Here is a 23,432-nt window from a genome sequence, read left to right on the forward strand (position 1 = left end):
GAAATTTGATTTTGATAATAATTTTCATATTTTTAATTTTCAGACCTTGTTTTTAATCCGAATATAACATATTTATATGTTTTTGGAATCAGAAAATGATGAAGAATAAGATGAACGTAAATTTGGATCGTTTTATAAAAAATAATTTTAATTACAATTTTCCGATTTTTAATGACCAAAGTCATTAATTAATTTTTAAGCCACCAAGCTGAAATGCAATACCGAAGTCCGGCCTTCGTCGAAGATTGCTTTACAAAAATGTCAATCAATTTGATTGAAAAATGAGGGTGTGACAGTGCCGCCTTAACTTTTACAAAAAAGCCAGATATGACGTCATCAAAGACATTTATCGAAAAAATTAAAAAAACGTCCGGGGATATCATACCCAGGAACTCTCATGTCAAATTTCATAAAGATCGGTCCAGTAGTTTACTCTCAATCGCTCTACACTCACACACGCACACACAGACACATACACCACGACCCTCGATCTATTCCCCCTCTATGTTAAAGGCACAGTAAGCCTCCCGTAAACCATCACAGATACTGTCAGGCTTTTACACACAGTACAAACACCCTTCCATTTGAACGCTCACCAAACGGGAACATCCTAGGTGCCCTACGTAAAGAGCGAGCAATTTTCAAAGAATTTATTTTTGCGTGGTTTATCTTACCCCTGAGCCACCGTGAACCCGTGTGATTTTTCCCTTTTTCACAATGCAGTCGTCAGTTTGTAATTTGAATGCGGCTCGCTGTGAGCTTATCTGCAATAGCACGTTATTATGTACCTCTGACTTTTCACGAAACAAACGAATGTGGTTCATAAGAACTCGAGCGATGGCTTTTGACTGCCTATAAACCGTCGTCTGCTACGAAAACCACGACCTTGCGTATCCCTGCTTCCAGGCTTTTCTTTTTTCAAACTTTCAAAACTTCGAATTGTACTGATCTTGTCTTGATGAAAAAATAATTCTTTTATGATTTAAAAATGTTTCTGTAACAAGCTGTCAATTTATTATTTAGATTTTAAAAGTTAGGTCTAGCGCCAAAACGCACAATCATCGCTTAACGGCTATCGCCAGTTGAAGGGAAGTAACTCATTTTTGACCTGAGTTCAGGATGGGTCCGATTGAGATGGTCTCAATCCGAAAAATTAATTCTTTGAAAATTGCTTGCTCTTTACGTAGGGCACCTAGGATGTTCCCGTTCGGTGAGTGTTCAAATGTACTGTGTGTAAAAGCCTGACAGTATCTGTGATGGTTTACGGGAGGCGTACTGTGCCTTTAAAACTTGACAAAATGTAAAAAGGTAATATTACATGTAGATGCTTTGAGTTTGAGCCAGGCGGTGGGGTCTAAATGCAAGTAGGACATGCCGCGCTTTCGCCCTCTAGCTCTTTGAAAATGCATCATAACCCCCTTATTTTTACATTTAGTCAAGTTTTGACTAAATGTTTTAACATAGAGGGGGAATCGAAACGAGGGTCGTGGTGTATGTGTGTGCGTGTGTGTGTGCGTGCGTGCGTGCGTGTAGAGCGATTCAGACCAAACTACTGGACCGATCTTTATGAAATTTGACATGAGAGTTCCTGGGAATGATATCCCCGGACGTTTTTTTCTTTTTTCGATAAATACCTTTGATGACGTCATATCCGGCTTTTTGTAAAAGTTGAGGCAGCACTGTTACACCCTCTTTTTTTCAATCAAATTGATTGAAATTTTGGCCAAGCAATCTTCGACGAAGGCCGGACTTCGGTATTGCATTTCAGCTTGGTGGCTTAAAAATTAATAAATGACTTTGGTCATTAAAAATCTGAAAATTGTAAAAAAAAATATTTTTTTATAAAACGATCCAAATTTACGTTCATCTTATTCTTCATCATTTTCTGATTCCAAAAACATATAAATATGTTATATTTGGATTAAAAACAAGCTCTGAAAATTAAAAATATAAAAATTATTATCAAAATTAAATTGTCCAAGTCAATTTAAAAACACTTTCATCTTATTCCTTGTCGGTTCCTGATTCCAAAAACATATAGATATGATATGTTTGGATTAAAAACACGCTCAGAAAGTCGAAGAGAGGTACAGAAAAGCGTGCTATCCTTCTCAGCGCAACTACTACCCCGCTCTTCTTGTCAATTTCACTGCCTTTGCCATGAGCGGTGGACTGACGATGCTACGAGTATACGGTCTTGCTGAAAAATTGCATTGCGTTCAGTTTCATTCTGTGAGTTCGACAGCTACTTGACTAAATGTTGTATTTTCGCCTCAGTTACGCGACTTGTTTATTTCTACGACTTAAAAGTTGATACAAAGTGAGACAATGTTATAAAGATAGTAGATAGATATATAATTAAAAAAAATATCACACGTAGATGCTTTAGTTTGAGGTCGGGCGGCGGGGTTTAAAAGCAACTAGTTTTATTCTAGGCTATGATAGTGTTGGTGCAGTGAGCGATACCTACCGCCTGTGGTTCAGCTAGGAACACTTGCCCAGCTGTCAGTGGCCTTGAACTATCATTGGAAAGCAAGCGGAGTAGTGTCCCTTACGTAGACTTTTTGCCCAAAACTGCCAAATACACACCATAGGCGCCAGACAAGTGGCCCCCAAATACAGCGTCACTTTTTGTACCCCACTAAAAAAATCAAACCAGTGTTAGTTAATTGAAATATACTTAAAATTGGATGTCGGGTACACGTTTTGGATTAAAGGTTTGAATCAGATAACACGCTAGACAGTTATTTTGTCGTAGTTCGGATACGGAATTAATGTCTCAGTATTTTATTATGCCAAGTTTAGTACCTCTCTGGCGCCTACCGTTTCCAGTGGGCAATGTTAGGCAAAAAGACGTTTTAAGGGGAATCACTCCTCTTGGTTTGCTATAATCTTTCCGGACGCAGACGACTGTCCGGGCTATTAGCTGAACAAGAACTGAATTTAAGATTCTCGCCTTTTCCCCCTACAGCAATGCCCTGAAAAATGAACAGTCAGGGGCCGTTGCTTCTCACTACACCATGGAGGAGGGAGACACATCAGTTCTGCCAAATTTCGAGGTGGAGATCGATGTTGCTGAGGAGACACCGCGGGGTTGGCACAGTGACAGTTCTGAACCACATCTGCACGGTAAGACTAGTGGCACATGCCCTCAGATGCACACACACACACACACATGCAAAATGTGTACACATAAATTTGCAAAAAACATAAAATTATGTGTCTTTATGGTTGGTGTTAACTGTCGCGGTGACATCTCCTATGTTTATGGATCTGCATTTGCAAAAATGTTCTTCTTTTAATTCCTTTTTTAATTCCTTTTTCGTGTGTGTCTGTAATTATTTTTTTTTAATGTTTTCCTACAAAGGGCACCTGCATGGTTTGCTCCATTCTTTCCCCTGTCATTTTATCTCAGCAACCCCCTTGTTCCTTGCTGACCGTGATAAGCATTCCACAACCATGCAGACGCAAACATACACACACACACATCTCCTCCTCCCCCTCACATCTCCTCCTCACACACGTTTTTGTATGTGACACGGATGTCTTTCAAGCGTCTTCCTCCAAACATCTGATACTATTACTAATGATAGATCATAATCGGTATGGCCTTTGATTTTATGTGCATTTATATAACCTATGTCATTCTTTATTCTTCAGTGCCAGTCAGTGAGGTTGTGGCCACAGAGATAAAAAATACCATACATGCAGTGCAGACATTGGAAGAACAGACTGCACTCAACACCTACAGAGATACCTGGCTGAAGCAAGAGATACCAACACAAGAAAAACAGACTGCAGTCAACAATCACAGAGATACCTGGCTAAAGCAAGAGATACAGACACCAGAAACACAGACTGCAGTCAACACTCACAGTGATACCTGGCTGAAACAAGAGATACGGACACCAGAAACACAGACTACAGTCAACACTCCCAGTGATTCTTGGCTGAAGCAAGAGATACAGACACAAGAAACACAGCCTACAGTCAACACTCCCAGTGATACCTGGCTGAAACAAGAGATACAGACACCAGAAACACAGACTACAGTCAACACTCCCAGTGATACCTGGCTGAAACAAGAGATACGGACACCAGAAACACAGACTGCAGTCAATACTCACAGAGATACCTGGCTGAAGCAAGAGATACAGACACCAGAAACACAGACTACAGTCAACACTCCCAGTGATTCTTGGCTGAAGCAAGAGATACAGACACCAGAAACACAGACTGCAGTCAACTCTCACAGTGATACTTGGCGGAAGCAAGAGATACAGACATTAGAAACACAGACTCCATTCAATATTGACTGTGAGACAGAAGAAGATGTGCCCTCAACATCTCTCAGTCGTCCAGAGCAGCACAATATGGCATGTACAGATGATGACGAGAAACCATTTGCATGTAGCCTGTGTGAGGCTACATTCATCCGATCCTATAATTTGAAGAAACACATGTTAAGACATGCAAAAGGAAAAGAATCATGTGTATGTACTCTTTGTGGTGCCAGAGTTAAAAAACCCTATTATTTGAAAAAACACATGTTGTCACATACAGGAGAGAAACCATTTGCATGTACAGAGTGTGATGCTAAGTTCACCACATCTGGTTCTTTGAAGGCACACATGTTGAAGCATACAGGAGAGAGACCCCATATGTGCAAGTTGTGTGATGCAAGATTCCGGAGATCTGGTACTCTCAGAGATCACATGTTGATACACACAGGAGACAAACCGCATGTGTGTGTTTTGTGTGATGCAAGATTTAGACAATCAAGTGCTTTAAAATATCACATGGTAACACATATAAAAGGGAAACAATATGTATGCGCTGAGTGTGGTGATATGTTTGCACTGTCTAATATCTTGAAGAGACACATGTTGACACATTCAAGAGAGAAAAATCACATATGTACGGAGTGTGATGCTGGGTTCTCACACTCCGGTTCTTTGAGGCAACACATGTTAACACACAGAGGAGAGAAAATACATGCATGTCCAATTTGCGATAATAAATTCGCACAAGCCCGTTATATGAAGCAACACTTGCAAAGACATTCAGCAGAAATATCAAGAGAGTGTGATGATTACAAATACAAAAGGTCTAGGAGTGCGAAGCGAAATATTCCAAAACGCACAGAAGAGAAGAATCATATACATGTATGTACAGAGTGTGATGCTGTGTTTACATATTCAAGTAATCTGAAGCAACACATGTTAACACACCGAGGAGACAAATCACATGCATGTTCAGTTTGTGATAAAAAATTTGCACAGGCTCGTTATTTGAAGCAGCATATGTATACACATGCAGCAGTTAAATCCAAACATGCACACAGCACGTGATATCATGTTTACCTGGTCAAGAGATTTGAATTGAGACAGGTGTGCAATCATGCATGAATGCACAAGGTGTGACATTCTGTACAAATTTCGTGTGTGTTCATTACTCCTGGCCATCATTCATATTCTATGTCATATTTTTTTATGTCTCTTGTCTCTGCTGTGTTTTGCATGGTTGCCACTCTCAAAAAATAAAACTTGCTGTGGTGCAGGGGTAAATAACACTCCGCTCAGGGGTTATGTTTGCCCCCTGTACGGTAAAGGTTTTTAGAAGAATTGATAACCATTATGGTCTCTCTTGCAAGTTAATCATACATAGAAAAACAGCAAATTTACTGTTTTACGACAATGAGCTTCTCAAAAGTTAATTAATAAAATCAATCCAGGTTGCCCTTCAACAAAACAAAGTTGATCAAACTTCATTGATGGCAGAACTACTTAAAATCAAATAATAAAATTCATTGCTTGTTCTCTCTTGTATTTAAAAAATTTTTTTTTAATAAGAATACTTGTTTTATACTTCTTGAAATTTTCCGAAGGAATTTTTTTTGGGATTTAAAACAATGGGCGGTTCTGGTGATGTTATGCCCCTTCTTTCTTTCGGCTGGTAACAGGCGGAACCTTGCAGCAAGATCACACGAAAAAAGAAAAAAAACGTGCATTGGTCCCAAATAGCATGTCGCTTTGGTAACAGTTCGTGTGTAAGTCGTGCATTTTATATGGTAAAAAGACGATGGTAACAGGCGGAACATCGCGGCAAGATCACAGGAGTTGTCTCACGTTATCATTCCAGAAGCGCTCATTTTCATGAACACAAAAGAAAATCATCATGCCGGAAAAAAGTTCTGACAAATAACACTGGAAATAGTAGTTACCTCCCTTGTCTTGCAACATCTTTGCTACATGTACTGTAGTAGCTTTTAAATTCATCATTTCATGAGGTAAATTCTCAAAAAATTGTTGATTCATAACTTGAATTAAATAAGAAACAAGTTTCAAGTTAGTTTGTTTTAATTCGCTAAATTTCAAAAGGGCTCACTCACTCAGGTTTAACGGAAGAAGGTTTCATCAAATGGCACAGTCCTGAACTTACACAGGTTTATATACACGTGTATATATATATAGCCCTTAACCTTCACCGGATCACGCTTTGGACTACACGGTCCTGATGATGTGGGTCGTGTACGACCCATACTTTCCAAAGAAGGATTCAACGTAAAAAGTATGGGTCGTTTACGAGCTACGCCATCTGAATAGGGATACACGTTTTGTCTGCCTCTTTGCAGAGTATGGGTCGTACACGACCCACGCCATCCGAATAAGGATAAACAACATACAACTCCTTACGTACACAAGTTTCATCTGGGTCGTCCACAACCCACATCATCCGGACTGTGTAGTTCAAATTACATCATCGTTTATTTGTTTGATTACAAAGATAATTTTCATGACATAGCACCAGTATACTGGCGGTAGGAAGAAAAATGTATTAAAAAAAATTCACAGACACTAGAGACAGGTAAAGGGAGGCAATCGTTTCCACTGCCAGTTTGCTAAATAGGCCAGAAAGGATGAGTTGTTTCCCATGAACCGTTTTCTACCTGGAAGTGTGTTTCCAACCCCACCTAAAAGTGTGTTGGTGTCTCAAAGAGCAAAACTTTTTGCGAAATCCAATAATATACCATTTTCTTTGAAAATATTTGGATTATGTGTTAAAATTACCCTCGTACATGTTATGTTAATTAGAAACATTTAAGAATCAAATATTTCACAAAAGCAAACCAATTTAATGTAAGTGCATCAGATATTTAATGATATTTTTTGGAAATGTGTCAAAATTGGGTGTGTTGAAAGCGTGCAATGAGATGGTCGTATGGTGATTGGAGATTACATGAAGTATCAACTCAGAGATAAAGACGGTTTTGTGAGGCTCTGGGTCGTCCATGACCCACGAAGCACGGTGAAGGTTAATATGCTGCAGTTTGTTTGTTTTTGTTGTTGCTTTTGCATCAGGAGGTACTTAACTTAACTTCTGATTTTTTGTGATGTGGGGCACTGAGAGACGATAGGTTACATTTTGTGTGATGCAAGGTTAGGACAACCTGCAAGTTAAAGGCGACACATTTTATCACACACAAGAGACAATTCATGTGTATCAACTGTGCAGGGAGTTGTTGTTTTTTAATCATGGACGAGCATGTGCATGTACATTTTCTAGTACAGTCAAATCTGTCTACATTGTATAACTACAGGTGGTCGCTTATATTTATAAGGTGAATTATTTAGAAGAAAAACTTGTCTGGGATCATTTGCATGATTGTTATGGGCAGGTGGTTGCTTTGGAGAGGTGGTCGCAAAAGCAGGTTTGACAGTATTTTCGGATTATTTCTAATATTTTAGTAAACTGTGGTGAAGATATTTGTACTGTACATCATATATATCTCCACTCCCATATGAAGTAACTAAATGATTCATTTGTACTAATAGACATGCAGTTTTTACCAACTTCTGGTTGGCCTCGTCACTTTCCTGAGAATTGTTAATATAATAATAATAATAATAATAAATGAGCATTTATATAGCGCAACATCATAACTTTACAATTATGCTCTTTGCGCTTGACACATTTAAAATTAAAACAGTTATACAAGCATTTACATCTACATTCATAGTCAACAACGCTTAATTAAAAGCATACACCATCAAAGATACATTACAAAAGATTCTTCCACTAACTAAATAATAAAAACATGAATAAAATAGGTAGTGAAAAATCACTAAAACAACAAATAACACTAAAATTAAAACACAGTTATACAAGCATTTACATCTACATTCATAGTCAACAACGCTTAATTAAAAGCATACACCTTCAAACATACATTACAAAAGATTCTTCCACTAACTAAGTAATAAAAACATGAATAAAATAGGTGGTGAAAAATCACTAAAACAACAAATAACACTACATGTAGCCTACTGATGGACTGAGAAAACAAAATCAGGGGTTGTATTTCCTGAAGAGGTGCGTTTTAAGTGCTCGTTTGAATGCTTGGGGTGACTGAGGTGGCGGATGTGAAAGGGGAGAGAATTCCATTGTGTGGGTGCGCAGAAAGTAAAAGTGCGTTGTCCGTATGTTTTGGTTTTGGTGTGTGGAATGGTAAGGATGCGACAGTCAGAAGAGGCACGGAGTTATCTTGCTGGAGAATAGACGGTGAGGAGTTCAGAGAAGTAAGCAGGAGACGAACCAGAAAAGAAGTTAAAGCAGAGGGTAGACAGTTTGTAGTCAATGCGGGCTTGAATAGGTAACCAGTGCAGTGTGTGAAGAAGTGGTGTTGCGTGATCTCGTTTTCGTGCTTTGAGAATGAGGCGTGCTGCCGAGTTTTGGACTTTTTGTAGTTTATGCAGGAGGTACAGAGGACAGCCAGAGAGAAGAGAGTTGCAGTAGTCAAGTTTAGAAAGAACAAAGGCACAGACAAGAGTGTTATAGTTGTTTGAGAGGAGAGTGTGTGGCGAATGGTGCTGATCTTACGAAGCTCAAAATAAGCTGCTCTACAGACTAAAGATATATGTTTGTTAAGGGTCATGTCAGATGAAAGGGTGAATCCAAGGTTTCTAGCTGATGGTGAGAAAAGAATGTCGGTGTTGCGTATTTGAACAGAAACAGGTTGGGGAGAGGGAAATGTAGTGTTCTTCTTTTTGCACAGTAAGACTTCAGTCTTATCATCATTCAGCTTGAGTTTGTTATCAACCATCCAAGATTTAACATCAGTGATGCATGTCTGAATGGTCTGGATGGCGGAATGTGTCTCTGCTGGGGGACTGGGTTTATACAGCTGGGTGTCATCAGCAAAAGACTGATTTAAAACAGAATGGTTTTGAATCAGTGTGGAGAGGGGCTTAGTGTACATGATGAAAAGGATGGGACCAAGTACTGAACCTTGAGGAACGCCGAAAGAAAGTGGGGCTGGAGCAGACATCTGGCCATCGACAAGCACAGCCTGAGTCCTGCCAATGAGATAGGACTCAAGCCATGCTAGCGGTGGACCGGAGATGCTGTACAGAGTCTGAAGTCTATGGAGAAGCGTGACATGGTCAATCGTGTCGAACGCTGCAGAAAGGTCAAGTAGGGTAAGCACTGACACATCACCACCATCCAGAACAGACAGAATGTCACTGATTACTTTAAGTAGGGCTGTTTCAGTACAGTGAGAAGGGCGATAAGCGGACTGAGAGTGCGAGATCAAATCATGGGTGTTCAAATATGACAACAGCTGCTTCAAAACTACTTTTTCAAAAACTTTGGACAAGAATGATGAATTAGATACAGGACGATAATTTTTTTGTGCTTTGTTGTCATCCAGATGTCCCCAAAGAGGTTCGGCATCTTACTGAAATAAACAGAGACATTTGAGTTTTCTTGCATTGAATCTTTTTGTTATGGGGTTGTCACGTATACAGTTTGTGTGTCACAGTGTGTCCGTGCATGCGCTGGTGTGTGTGTGTGTGTGTGTGTGCCTGCGTGTGTTCCGTGTGTGTGTCTGTTCACTTGCCGTTCAGATAACATCTGAATATTTTGTGCTTCTTTTTCAGTAAAGTGTCTCTGCTCTCTGGTCCCTCTGCCTTATCTCTTGGCGTGTCAAGTTTCTTTATCTGGTCAAAACAGAACTGTTCTTCTCCTTAGTACTGACAAGTCTCTGTTGTCTTATCTCTTCGAAACTGAGCTTACAGTTTAATTTCTGTAACGTCAAATCTTCAGTAGCAGCAGGAGAGCTTAACATGGCTACCATTCTGTTTTTCGCTTTCCTTTTGATGTCTGGTAATGGTGTCGAGTGTGGTTCCAGAGAACGTAGGAATGACGACACAAGCATTCAGTCTTTGTTGACGTTGGTGGAACGGCAGTCTGCCACCATCGAGCGACTATCAGAAGTACAGCGCAGTACGTGTGTCAAACCTCACCAACACTCTGAATGATGGTGTTGTATCCAGAGAGCGAACGCAAGGTATGTCACAGTGTGTGCAACAAAAATATCTCTATAAACGGTGAAATAAAATAAAAACAAGTCGCGTGAAGCGAAATTAATACAATCTGTCGAACTCACCGAATGAAACTAGACGCACTGCATCAAGTTTCTGGCGATCCGTTGATTCCATGCGGACCTAAAAGCATGCCCTGACGACATCCACGTAATGATCGCTCATTTCTTCTTCTTCTTCTTTCTTGATGTGGACTGGGTTCATCAGAACGTCTGTAGTCCAGCGGCGGAGTACTGGGTGATTGGTTACTGGTGGTGGGTGACCCAATAACTCCGAGAAGATGGTTAAAAGTATAAAACTATTTACACGAAGAGCTGCAGGGTTACTGTGTCAGCGAGGCAAGTCCGTGGGTACGACCCAGACCAGTTTGGAAGGACTCCAGTGAAGGAGCAACTGTGGTCTTAGGGTCGAGCTTGTTCCACTGACGCAGTGTTCGGGGGAAGAAGGAGTTGAAGAGAACAGGATGGGATGCCCTCTCCTGGAACAGTCTCTGGGCTCCTCTGGTGCGGCTGTCGCCAGAGGTGTAGAACTCGGCCTTGTTGATGTCGACTATGCCGTTGTTGATCTTGTAGAGCATAGTGAGGCGGTTGGTGAGTCTTCTGTCGGCGAGTGGTTCCCATTGGAGGGTCTTCAGCATGCTGGTCACACAGCCTGGGGTCCGATCGCTGTAGTTGTTGTGGACGTAACGGGCTGCTCTGCGTTGGACTTTTTCAAGCTCCGTGACGTCTTTCTGAGAGATCGGGTCCCAGACTGGCGAGGCGTAGTCAAGGACCGGTCTGACCATGGCCTTGTACGTAGCAGCTCTGACGGTGGTGGTGCACTCCCGGAAGTTCCGCCGCAAGAAGCCCACATGAAGTGACTCAAGCCAGTATAATCATGCAGTAGCGTAAAGCGCTTTACAGGAAAGCACGCTTTTCTTCAAGATATTTTTGTTTACTTTCTGAGCTTGTTTTTAATCCAAACATAACATATCTATTTATTTTGGGATTCAGGAAATGATAAAGAATACTGAGATGAAATCATTTTTTGGATCGATTACTAACATTTTATATTTTGATTAGAATTTTGATATTATTGATAACCAGGCATTACTCATTTTTTAAGCTTCCACGCTGAAATGCAATCCCATAGTCCGGGTTTCGTGGAATATTGCCTGACTAAATGTTTAATCAATGTGATCGAAAAAATGAAGGCGTGACCGTGAGTGATCATCTCAGTGGAAGAATTTGTTCGTAAAGTTTCATGAAATTGATCGGTACAGTAGTTTTTTTTCTGAATGGCTCTGCACACACACACACACACACTGACACAGACAGACACAACGACCCTTGTCTCGTTTACCCGTCTTTGTTAAGTCATTTATTCAAAACTTGACGTGACTAAATGTAAAAACAAATAAATAAAAGCAAAACAAAACCCGCCGGCCGTGGCGACAATTGCTTTGAATTCTACCCATGACAAGCATTTTCAAGGGATTACGAACAAAATGCACTAGATGGAATTGCGAACTTGATTTACGAGTGACTTGAAACTGACTTTGAGCAAAGTACCTTGAAAGCACTCCGAGTTTAGCTCTAGTAGGCCTACTCGCATTCATAATTATTCGCTTCAATCAGTCTTTCGTTTTACTATGAAGATCAGACATAACTGTATGGGGACGGGTTTACCAACAGCGGCAAGTGAGACGGGTGAGAAAAATAGGCTGGGGTTGCGCCAGTGGATTGGTATTTGTGTAGTGTGTGTGTATTGTGTGATGGTGTGTGTCAGTGTGTGTGCGCCGGACGGTACGCCATGTGTGCGTCAGTGCCTGCGTGCGCGCGCGCGTGTGTGTTAGTGTGTCAGTGTGTGTCTGTGCGGGCCGTTTCTAATGTTGTATACTCTATAGTCTCTGACTCAGTTGATGTGGAAGCAGAAAATCCGTTTTGCCGTTTTCACTCTCCTCAGTTGAAGGGACAGTCAGTATAAAAAGCTGACCGAAGACCTCGATCAGTATTTCTCCTCTTTTCCTAATAACCAGCGTCCGCTTCATACAGCGACCAACCAACAGGACTGGATTGTAAAGCTGCGCGGCTGACTGTCGGATCGATATAGCCTACATACAACTTATTCAGGTTCAATTCTTGTCAAAACCGCGCGCAGCGCGGAAAGGCCGACTCAGAGCTCTCTGTCTCTCTCAGTCTCTCTCTCTCTCAGTCTCTCTCTCTCTCTCTCTCTCTCTCTCTCACACACACTCTGTCTCTGTCTCTCTCTTTCTCCAGGAGCGGTGCCGGAACTGACGAGTGTCGATAAAAACATAGTAGATTTAAATGTAAACTGAAACAGTGACACTTCGACTTACCATCACAGATCTGACCCCCCCGGCCTCCACCGGGACACCGTTAATACAAGACAAGACAAGATTTGACAACATCTTTATGATCGAGGGTAATAGATAAGCAAGAATATATGGGTTTTTTTTTTACATCCAGCCCTCGCCCTACGATAGTGTCAACAGGAACAGATAACAATATAATAACAAAGAACTATCATAACAAACTTAACACAAGGCTATACTGAATTATAATAATGCAAATGAATCAGCATCCTGGCTGCTCGTGCGGCTGAGGGGATATGGAATTTGTTCATGAATTAATTTCTGTTTGTAAGTCCGACACTTAATGTTTTTACAAAACAGATTAATTCATACAAATCATCCACTGCGCGGTGACAGATTTTTTCTTCTTTACTGATTTGGTGTTTAACGTCGTTTTCAACCACGAAGGTTATATCGCGACGGGGAAAGGGGGGGAGATGGGATAGAGCCACTTGTTAATTGTTTCTTGTTCACAAAAGCACTAATCAAAAAATTGCAGGCTCGCAATATATTACCTTACTGGGAGAATGCAAGTTTCCAGTACAAAGGACTTAACATTTCTTACATACTGCTTGACTAAAATCTTAACAAACATTGACTATATTCTATACAAGAAACACTTAACCATTATTTTTGACGACAATGAATAGCCCTAACAGCTGCGTGCAAGCAAGCTTCGAGAAGTCGATTTCGCGAAGTCGGCTTCTCCCAATAAATATTTGGCTTTAAGGATTCGACTCACCATCTCTGAAATTAATTCATCAGTTAATTGGCACTATGTACATGAAGCAATCAGGCAGTTGATTTTTGGTACGTGTTCATTATACAAGTGGTGTGGACGGACGGCCTCACCCCTATGACAAAACTTGCCTAGCCAAATCAGAAATGGTGAGCCGAATCGTTTGCTTTGCGACGTCGAATTCTCGAAGCTCGCTAAAGGAAACTTTGGCACTGTCTTTACTTTCTTTATTTGGTGTTTAACGTCGTTTTCAACCACGAAGGTTATATCGCGACGGGGAAAGGGGGGAGATGGGATAGAGCCACTTGTTAATTGTTTCTTGTTCACAAAAGCACTAATAATAAAATTGCTCCAGGGGCTTGCAACGTAGTACAATATATGACCTTACTGGGAGAATGCAAGTTTCCAGTACAAAGGACTTAACATTTCTTACATACTGCTTGACTAAAATCTTTACAAACATTGACTATATTCTATACAAGAAACACTTAACAAGGGTAAAAGGAGAAACAGAATCCGTTAGTCGCCTCTTACGACATGCTGGGGAGCATCGGGTAAATTCCCCACTGTGTTTTATAAAATAATCATATTATGAAAGCACATACATTCTTATCTTAGTTGTTATGTATTCATTGTTAGCAAACATCGGCATTATTCATGTTTTACTTTAAACGCAATCATTGTTATTTATAGATCACAGGCACTTGATGTAAGTAGGTCACACACGTGTAAATGTTGTGCCCAGTCCTTGTTTTTGTTTCTGTTATTATTTTAGTTAGCAGGTCTAGTTGAGCACGTATTAAGTATCATGTACCCACTACTAGTCATTGTGCATTTTAGTTAATGGACTGATGATGTCATTTGTATGGAGTCGACGCACGTGCGAGGATATGTATGTGTGGGAGGGGGGGGGGCGCGGGAGATGGAAGCTTGCTGTATGTTATGTAATGTATATATTGTGTGTGATACGTGGAAATGTGATACTATTTATTTGCATGTATGATACAGGTACAAATGTGATAATTGTAGGCTTATACTAGTGATTACTGTGTGTGATACATGAAATGTGATATGAATGCTGTTTTTATATGTTATACTCTTACTTTCTCCCAAGCGCAAGACAAATTCTTCTATGAAAATTGAAGCCAATAAAATTTGAGTTGAGTTGAGTTGAGTTGAATTCTTCCCCCTAACCCGCGGGGGGTAAAGCGGTGACAGACTAGTGACTGTGAGAGCACACATGTGACCAAGCCTTATAAATGATTCCGTAAAAGTCTTACCAGATGATCTCATTGGGAAGGAGTTGTGTATTTAAACGGTCCTCAGGGACAACGGAGATTTCTTTCACTGACATGGACTGATTACGTGACCGCCGCTACGGTATCCCCAACGCACTGATCGACGTGAATGGACCCGCAATTAAAAATCGACGAAAATGACACGGGCCAGAATGGGGTGCGGAATTTGTTGCAATAATTTTGTTTGATTAGTTTAGATTCACGTCATACCGTGATTTCCCACTTTTTGGCGTAATTTCTAATTTTTACTTTGATTTTTGAAACACTTGTTTGTGTGGGTTGCGTCCGTCCGGTTGATGCCTGACGACCTGATATGCTCCGCCACCCCCTCCTCTATTTGGCCCTTGTCGTCAAATCAAATCAAATCAAATCAAATCAAATTTTATTTTTCGAGGGTTGTGGCATAAGCAATACGTACAACGAGCTTTTTTTCAACCAGCCCTCGCCCAGAAAGGGGACTAATCTAATCACATATTTACACGGATATCAACGTAGAAAAAAAGGTAGAGAAAAACAACAACATACAAGTATGAATATTTACACAAATATAAAGCGTCGTATGAAACGTAGTGAAAACAATGCTGAATACACATGCATGAGTAAATGTGTTATTAAAGCTTTGAGTGTTTTTGTGTGGATATAATGAACTTACACTGATGCTTTGGACAAATGAAGATATAACCAAACGAAGTCTTCCATCACTGTGATTTTTCGTAATTTAACATTAAATACAGTGAAAGGTGTTTTTTGAAAGTATCAATTGGGACTCAAAGAGAGAGAGAGACTGAGAGAGACAGAGAGAGAGAGAGAGAGAGAGAGAGAGAGAGACTGAAAGAGACAGAGAGAGAGGAGGGGGGGGGGGGGAGGGGGGGGGGGGGGGGGGGGGGGGGGGGGGGCGGAGAGCGAGAGCAGAGAGAGCTGGAGAGTGAGACCGAGACTGTGACCCACCTGCACCGACGTAGGTGAAGGGAAACAACTCTTCACCATCTGTGCACAACAAGATGGCGTATGTTGGATGAGAAAGCACAGTACGACTTTTTAATCGCATAGGGATCAACTCCTGCGTTCAATTTCTTGGATTTCGATTGGCATGTGAGTATCAGAATTATTTTGGTTTTTAGACGCAAGTAGCATGATTGGAAAAAAGCGTAAACTTTGTGCAAACTGACCAATTCCGTCTTGCTACCGGGCGTGATGGGATCATGCAGTGAGTAGACTAATTGTTCGTTTTCGCACTGTTGAGTGACGCTCGGGGAGTGTCCATCGCATTCATGCATGGATGATTCTCAGCATTTTCACTTTCTCAGATATACTCAATTGTTATGTCACGTGTATGGGGGAACAGTTTAATGCACTCTTTAAATTACATACATAAATTACATTTCTTTTGACCAGGACTGCAGCACTTTTCTGTTTTGAGTTTGTCTTTCAAGTTTCAGTTTCACTCTATAAGTCCAACAGGTAGCCTAACCCGAGTAACCAATACGCGTCCCTGCTTTGTGATCAATAGACTCATTGACTTAATTGGGGAGAGAAAAAAAAGCAGGATGGAGAGTCTTGACCTTCATAAGTCAGCTGGTAGATCAGCAAAGCTCCATCTGTAAAGACTTGAAGTTGAACAAAGACGAAAGAGAGCGATGTAAGTTTGCGAAGAAGCGCAAGTTGATCTAAAACTAAAGCCAATAATAACTGAACAAATCTGGAGAATGGTAATTGGTAATTGGTCACTGTCGGTCACATGTGTCGGTGTGTGCACTGTCAGCCGTTGCTGCAGGGTTCAGTGAGTGTTCTGTAAGTGTCAGTGGAACTGATGGTCAATTCACCTCATGTGCTATGGACTAAAACTAAAAGTAAAATATATCTGTTACCTGTATATTAAAAAATCTATATATATATATTATTGAAGATTAGGCAGATTAGAATTACAACATTTATTTACAGTTAGAATTAGTACAATTACATTGCATCTGCCTTTTGATAAAATCTATGTTGCGCGGGAAAACAATCTTATGAAAATAGAAAAAGAGACAGTGTTGAAATGTGTTAGAAAAATCATTCATTTCAAAACTTTCATGACCTTGCACGCTGCAGATGTACTATTACATTGGTGCACAGGTTTATTTGAATGTTCAGTTTATTATGTGTTTCTCACTTTCTGTCTTTGATCATTGTTCGGTTTGTTCTTGCAGTTGTTTTTGCAGGCTAATCAAATCTTTCGACAATAACATGACATATGCACAGCAGACTGAACTGGCACGCCACTCACAGCGATAGTAAAGCGTGCCAGTTCAGTCTGCTGCGCTGGACTGGGTTTTGATGCTGGAACTGGAAGACCTGTTTTTCGTAATTGTTCTTTTGCGTTCACATGTCCATACCATTAGGCATTACCACCCAAGCGCGTTATTGCTTTTGTACCAAAATGGATTCACAATTGTAATAATTATATTCATTTGTGTTGAAGTATGCAAAATGCTGAATTTTTGCAATTATACTGAACAAAGTTATTACAGTTTAATAAAAAGTTTCTGAAAAGTTCCAGTTCGTCAAAAAAATCATCAAAACGCCATGATATTTTACGCACTCTTTTGCAATTGTGTTAACAATACTCATGTTAAATTAGAAAGCAATACAAGGAGCCATTACAAAACTACTGGATTTTTCCTGCATAGCCCACAAAAAATGATGCCCAAAACAAGCCTTTTGCGGCTTCTGACGAGGCTGACACCAGTCTTCTTCAACATGTATGTCAAAACAACACTGCTAGGCACAATTAAGACCTGAACCAAATAAATTTGTGTGGGTAGAAAATGAGTTGTTCTTGTATTTGAGATCAAAAATATGGTCACTCTTGCTTATTTTGATCTTTTGTGTATTTTAGTGTAATATATTATGCAAGTTTGCTGTTGCGAATTTGATTTTGGGGGGTGTCCTAGGTCTCTGGTACACTGCATAATCACTCATTTATGAAAAATGAAACTCTTTATTCCATACGGTAGGGGAATTAATGACCTATCTGGCAATATACTTAGTTCTAATTATAACTTGCCGCATCACAAAGATCAACAGCTAAATGTATCTTGTGTACTTTTTTTATGACGGGTAGTGTAGAACAAACTTACAAAGTGAGGCGTAACTGAATCAGTGAATGTTTGAATACTGACATCTCAGCAGAAAAACGCTTGAAAAGTTGAAGGTGAAGTAGGCCGAGATGAAAATGTTAGTTGTTTCAACATTTGTGATTTAGCTATAGCATGAATGTAGGAACAACGTTGGAACAGAATGAAGGTGTGGCAATAAACTGGCATGAATCATGAAATGTGACTTTTACCAGTACTTCAGTTCAATACAATCGCTCCCATTAGGCATTACACTGGTGGTATGTGAAGGACAGAAGAGGAAAGGCTAGAGGGGGTTACAACCAACAATTGTGTTCTCATGGTCATGCTTCACTTGGTTGACTGGCTGAGTTGTGACCCAGAGATGGGATAGAAGTCCACAGGCACATGAATAATGAAATATTGTTTTGTGTACAATTACAACAGTTGTATATATGGACTGGGTGGCCGAGTGGAAACGCACTTGCGCTCGGAAGCGAGAGGTTGCGTGTTCGACCCTGGGTCAGGGCGTTAGCAATTTTCTCCCCCCTTTCCTAACCAAGGTGGTGGGTTCAAGTGCTAGTCTTTCGGATGAGACGAAAAACCGAGGTCCCTTCGTGTACACTACATTGGGGTGTGCACGTTAAAGATCCCACGATTGACAAAAGGGTCTTTCCTGGCAAAATTGTATATATAGGCATAGATAAAAATGTCCACTAAACTACCCGTGTGACTTGGAATAATAGGCCGTGAAAAGTAGGATATGCGCCGAAATGGCTGCGATCTACTGGCCGATGTGAATGCGTGATGTATTGTGTAAAAAAATCCATATCACACGGCATAAATAAATCCCTGCGCCTTGAATATGTGCGCAATATAAATTGCATAAAAAAAAATTAAATTAAAAAAAATAAAATCCCTGCGCTTAGAACTTTACCCACGGAATACGCGCGATATAAGCCTCATGATATATTAATTAATTAATAATTGCAAAAATGCGCACACAAAAAGTGAAATGAAATTATGAATATGAGTTGAACATTAATTAAATAATCTTATTCTTGTGTATTTCAAGGAACTGATGCAGATTTGTCTTAATTCCTTTGAGAGTTTTGAGTGAAAGTTTAGTTTTGACAATGACTGAATGAGTAAATTTGTTGTGTGACTGTGAGCAGCCAGCAAAACAGTTACAGTTGCAGTGAATGGAATACATGAATTTGCAAAATATTACCAGAACAAATTTGCTGAAGTTGAGACTAAAAGTAGGAGTAAGGTGGCATCAAACGGATCCAGGTGTAGTTGTAACTTGTACACAGATTAAAGTATCATTTATAAAGTAATCCAAACCTTTTGAGACAGAGTTTCCAGATGGTTTGCATGAAATTTGTCAAATATTACACAGAATTTGCAGAAGTGTAGACCTTAGAAGAGTAAGATAGCATCATCAAACTGATCTTGAACTAGGTTTTCTACACAGAATATTTTAAATTATTATTTTCACCAAAGCATTTCAGTTATTAGCAGATGGTGTGCTTCATGTTCAAGTCAGCATGACTGCCTTGAGTTGTCATCAAATCAACAACAAAAAAGTACATTAATTACTGTCAGTGCCCTTGCTCATTGGATCACCAACTGTTCTCTTATTTAGCCTCCAAATCTAATGGAGTTCTGCGGGGGCGAGAGATCTCTGTCTACGCCTTTTGTGGACCCTAGAAACACAGGCACTTGACTCTTCTCGGACTCTCCCCATTCATAACAGTCCTCTGTGTCACTCAGGTGTCCCAAGTACTATCAAGAATCTCTAGAAGTGTAGGTGTTAGTCAGTTACACGCCCACAGGAGTAGTAGTAGTACAATGTGTATGCATTACCACAGGTACAGTTGTTTAAATCTCTGCTGATCGTCCACTTCAGTCTTTCTGAATCCCTTTTCACAAGAGCTGAAGTGATACTACTAGAACTGAAGGATGATTAAAAAGTCTGTGTATTTACTGCTCAGGTGGAGTGTTTCGAGAGCTGTAAATTTTGGCATGGGTTTATTACTGTGTTGACGTGAAAAGTGTGTACAGCACGGAAAGCTGCTGGGAGGTACATGTAGTTGAAAGAGACAACACTTTATTGTTTGCGTGAGTAATGGTTTAATTGTGACACTGACAGGTGCATCCTCCGTGCAAACAATGACAATGCAGAAAGTTTGTTGATGGAGTGTTTGATAAATGTTCAGTATTTGAGTAAACTTGCATGCACTTTTGATGTAGTCATTGCAAGTGTTAGAAATAATATGTGCATACAATGATACAAATAATACAAATGCGCAATTTATGAATAAAGTTTCTTTTTAGTTTTACAACGTGAGGCGCTGCTTAAAAGAGAAATGATTGCGCACATTTTCCCCAAACCTTTTGTTTCAATCAATCATTATAACATTTAGTTGCTGTAACAACAGACGATGTTTGGAAATAACTCTGTCATGTTTTTATGGGTTGTGGAAGAGTTGCTTTCCCTTGTTTGGATAAAAACACTGAGGCAAGCCAACAATGTCACGTGGAGCTTGCCTCGGTCAGGCAGTGTTTCTATGGATAGGAAAAGCCAGGAAAAACAAGGGAAAGCATCTCTTCCACCACCCATAAAAACCCGTCATAGTTATTTCAGGAATTTGTGTATGAAACTGTAACAATAAATAACATAGTTGTTTGTCTGTTTTAAAAAAACCAACTAAAGTGTAACATTTGATCCTAACATGAGAGTTTGGATAAAATGAACTTTAGACTTGGAACTTGGAAGATAGTAACTTAGTAAGTTAAGTTTTTATTTGTATTTGTCTAGGCGGGCATTACGCTGTAATGTATCACATGGCTTGTGTTGACATAGTGTTAGGGTTTATGTGAAGACACAAGGTGGATCGAGAGCATTCCAATTGTACTATTAGCACCTGTTGTTCATTACAGGTTTAGCTTTGCAAGACTGTTGTTGATGAAACAAACAGATGCATAATTCCAGAGAATCGGTGTGAATTTAAGCCTCAAATTGTAAAAGTTGCTGTCAGAGCAATCAGAGTGTTGAAAAAAAGAACTGTTCTTACTGTCAACAGTAAGGCTTCCCTGTCACAGTGACCTCTCCTTAACTAATGTTGACAAAACAGTGTCCTCTGTCACAGTGACCTCTCTGTAACTAATGTTGACAAAACAGTGTCCTCTGTCACTGTGCAGGAGTGAGAAGGTTAGAAAGCTTTCATGACTTATTTTCCCTGACATTTAGGTCATTTCTGGGTGGTAATGGGCGATGACACACCATTACTTGAAACTGGTCTGAATCCCACTGTCATGTGTTGTTCTCTGCACAGATGGTGGGCCGATTATCACATCCACTGTGGGAATAATCATCACTTCGATACAGCGACTGAAGCAACGACAACAGCAGCAACAGCAGTAACGGTGGTGGTGGCAGCAGTTGTGACACAGTAAAGGAGAGGAGCAGGGATATACACACGTGTAGTAAACAGTCAAACACGCGTGTGGTGGCCTCAGTTGCGCTGCAAAATGGCTTCTCCTGAAGAAGATGTCAAAGTACGCATGTTGCCTGATGATGATAAAGGTCAGTAAGTGCGTGTATGTTTGCGCTCAGAATTTTATTTAAATGGTAAAATGCTTTTTCTCTGTCCCTATCAATAAGCTCTTTTACTCTCTTTTGCTCTGCATCAATGCATGAATTCTTTGTGGATAGTTCTTACTGAAGTGAAATGCACTGTGCTTATGCAGAGTTATTAGCTAACTACTTAAAGAGTGTATTCACAAAGAGCTATTTGTGCTACTGCTGCATTGATTGAGCTATTTGTGCTACTGCTGCATTGATACAGCTGCATTGATAGATTGGTTGAATCAGATGAAGTAGAGAAGTGTGTAGTGGTGACAGTATGTTGCACTGTGTGCCTGCATGTGTGCGTGCTAGAAGGGAAGAGCTCTGCATTGAAGCCAAGTTACTTGTCACCACAGTTCATGAATAAACGTTCACCTGTGCAGTCTTGTGCCCAGTGCATCGTAATTTCCCATTGTTTAAACCACTCCCACACGCTAAGATGCTTACGTTCAGGTGCAAAAGTGTGTGTGTTAGACTGTTGTTAGGACAGGAGAGAAACTTAGTTAACCTTATTACAAAAGGATAAAGGTTTTAGAGAAGAAGAAACAAGTCGCGTAAGGCGAAAATACAACATTTAGTCAAGTAGCTGTCGAACTCACAGAATGAAACTGAACGCAATGCCATTTTTCAGGAAGACCGTATACTCGTAGCATCGTCAGTCCACCGCTCATGGCAAAGGCAGTGAAATTGACAAGAAGAGCGGGGTAGTAGTTGCGCTAAGAAGGATACCACGCTTTTCTGTACCTCTCTTTGTTTTAACTTTCTGAGCGTGTTTTTAATCCAAACATATCATATCTATATGTTTTTGGAATCAGGAACCGACAAGGAATAAGATGAAAGTGTTTTTAAATTGATTTCGACAATTTAATTTTGATAATCATTTTTATATATTTAATTTTCAGAGCTTCTTTTTAATCCAAATATAACATATTTATATGTTTTTGGAATCAGAAAATGATGGAGAATAAGATGAACGTAAATTTGGATCGTTTTATAAATTTTTATTTTTTTTTACAATTTTCAGATTTTTAATGACCAAAGTCATCAATTAACTTTTAAGCCACCAAGCTGAAATGCAATACCGAAGTCCGGGCTTCGTCGAAGATTACTTGACCAAAATTTCAACCAATTTGGTTGAAAAATGAGGGCGTGACAGTGCCGCCTCAACTTTCACGAAAAGCCGGATATGACGTCATCAAAGACATTTATCAAAAAAATGAAAAAAACGTTCGGGGATTTCATACCCAGGAACTCTCATGTCAAATTTCATAAAGATCGGTCCAGTAGTTTAGTCTGAATCGCTCTACACACACACACACACACGCACATACACCACGACCCTCGTCTCGATTCCCCCCTCTACGTTAAAACATTTAGTCAAAACTTGACTAAATGTAAAAAGTAAATGACTTGTGACAAAACATTTTCTTACTTGTCCTTTTTAACTACATTATACTATTACTTAAAGACATACACAGACTGCATCGAAGATTGCCATTTATATATATATAGAGAGAGAGAGAGAGGGGGAGAGAGACAGAGAGACAGAGAGAGATCTGAGCAAACAGACCTTCCACGCCCAAGTCGTGTGCGACGAAATATTTCTTCATAATAAATTATGTACCAATCCCATTCTTTGTTTATTCCCCCTACCCACATTCTACTGATTACATATGAATTATATCACTCTCCATACAATAACAGCACAGCACACAAATACAACGTAGGCCCTCCAAGTGTAAAGGCGTGCATTTGTGTGATGGCACAGACACACGCACAGGAGTGAAGGCATTCGTGGGTGTGAACGTGACACACCCACACTCACAGACAGACACACAGACACACACACACAGAGACACACACACACAACACACACACACCACACACACACACACACACTCAAGACTCCAAGTGCATGCAAGCACTCA

At 40.1% G+C, this 23,432-nt stretch overlaps 4 protein-coding genes across 5 annotated transcripts in view; 2 read left to right on the plus strand and 2 right to left on the minus strand.

Annotated features, from left to right (window-relative positions):
- Positions 1-23,432, minus strand: part of LOC138962728 (ganglioside GM2 activator-like) — a 431,559-nt gene that overhangs the window by 322,875 nt on the left and 85,252 nt on the right. The gene's annotated exons all lie outside the window — the stretch shown is intronic.
- Positions 2,894-9,762, plus strand: LOC138962724 (oocyte zinc finger protein XlCOF6-like). The gene is made up of 2 exons (XM_070334652.1): positions 2,894-3,129; positions 3,661-9,762. Exons 1-2 carry the CDS (start codon positions 3,021-3,023, stop codon positions 5,349-5,351), a joined length of 1,800 nt encoding a protein of 599 aa, XP_070190753.1. The 5' UTR covers positions 2,894-3,020; the 3' UTR covers positions 5,352-9,762.
- On the minus strand, positions 10,708-12,795 carry LOC138961242 (uncharacterized). Its single transcript, XM_070332844.1, has 2 exons — positions 12,724-12,795; positions 10,708-11,244 (listed from the first exon to the last, which is right to left on the minus strand). The coding sequence occupies exons 1-2, from the start codon at positions 12,793-12,795 to the stop codon at positions 10,708-10,710; spliced, it is 609 nt and encodes a 202-aa protein (XP_070188945.1).
- LOC138962725 (anoctamin-4-like) overlaps positions 15,770-23,432 on the plus strand; it is a 75,235-nt gene continuing 67,572 nt past the window's right edge. For both annotated transcript variants that reach the window (XM_070334654.1, XM_070334657.1), the window contains exons 1-2: positions 15,770-15,867; positions 21,212-21,462. In XM_070334654.1, the coding sequence (XP_070190755.1) occupies positions 21,408-21,462 (55 nt within the window). In that variant the 5' untranslated portion in view covers positions 15,770-15,867; positions 21,212-21,407. The remainder of the gene's footprint in view (positions 15,868-21,211; positions 21,463-23,432) is intronic.

This window comes from Littorina saxatilis, linkage group LG3 (genome assembly GCF_037325665.1).
Source record: "Littorina saxatilis isolate snail1 linkage group LG3, US_GU_Lsax_2.0, whole genome shotgun sequence".
Classification (NCBI taxonomy): Eukaryota; Metazoa; Mollusca; class Gastropoda; order Littorinimorpha; family Littorinidae; genus Littorina; species Littorina saxatilis.

Coding starts and splice junctions, on each gene's coding strand:
- LOC138962724 (XM_070334652.1), top strand. CDS start 3,021: ATGGAGGAGGGAGACACATCAGTTCTGCCAAATTTCGAGGTGGAGATC. Junction 3,130..3,660: donor TTCTGAACCACATCTGCACG/GTAAGACTAGTG, acceptor TTTATTCTTCAG/TGCCAGTCAGTGAGGTTGTG.
- LOC138961242 (XM_070332844.1), bottom strand. CDS start 12,795: ATGTTGTCAAATCTTGTCTTGTCTTGTATTAACGGTGTCCCGGTGGAG. Junction 11,245..12,723: donor GGGGGGTCAGATCTGTGATG/GTAAGTCGAAGT, acceptor TACTGGCTTGAG/TCACTTCATGTGGGCTTCTT.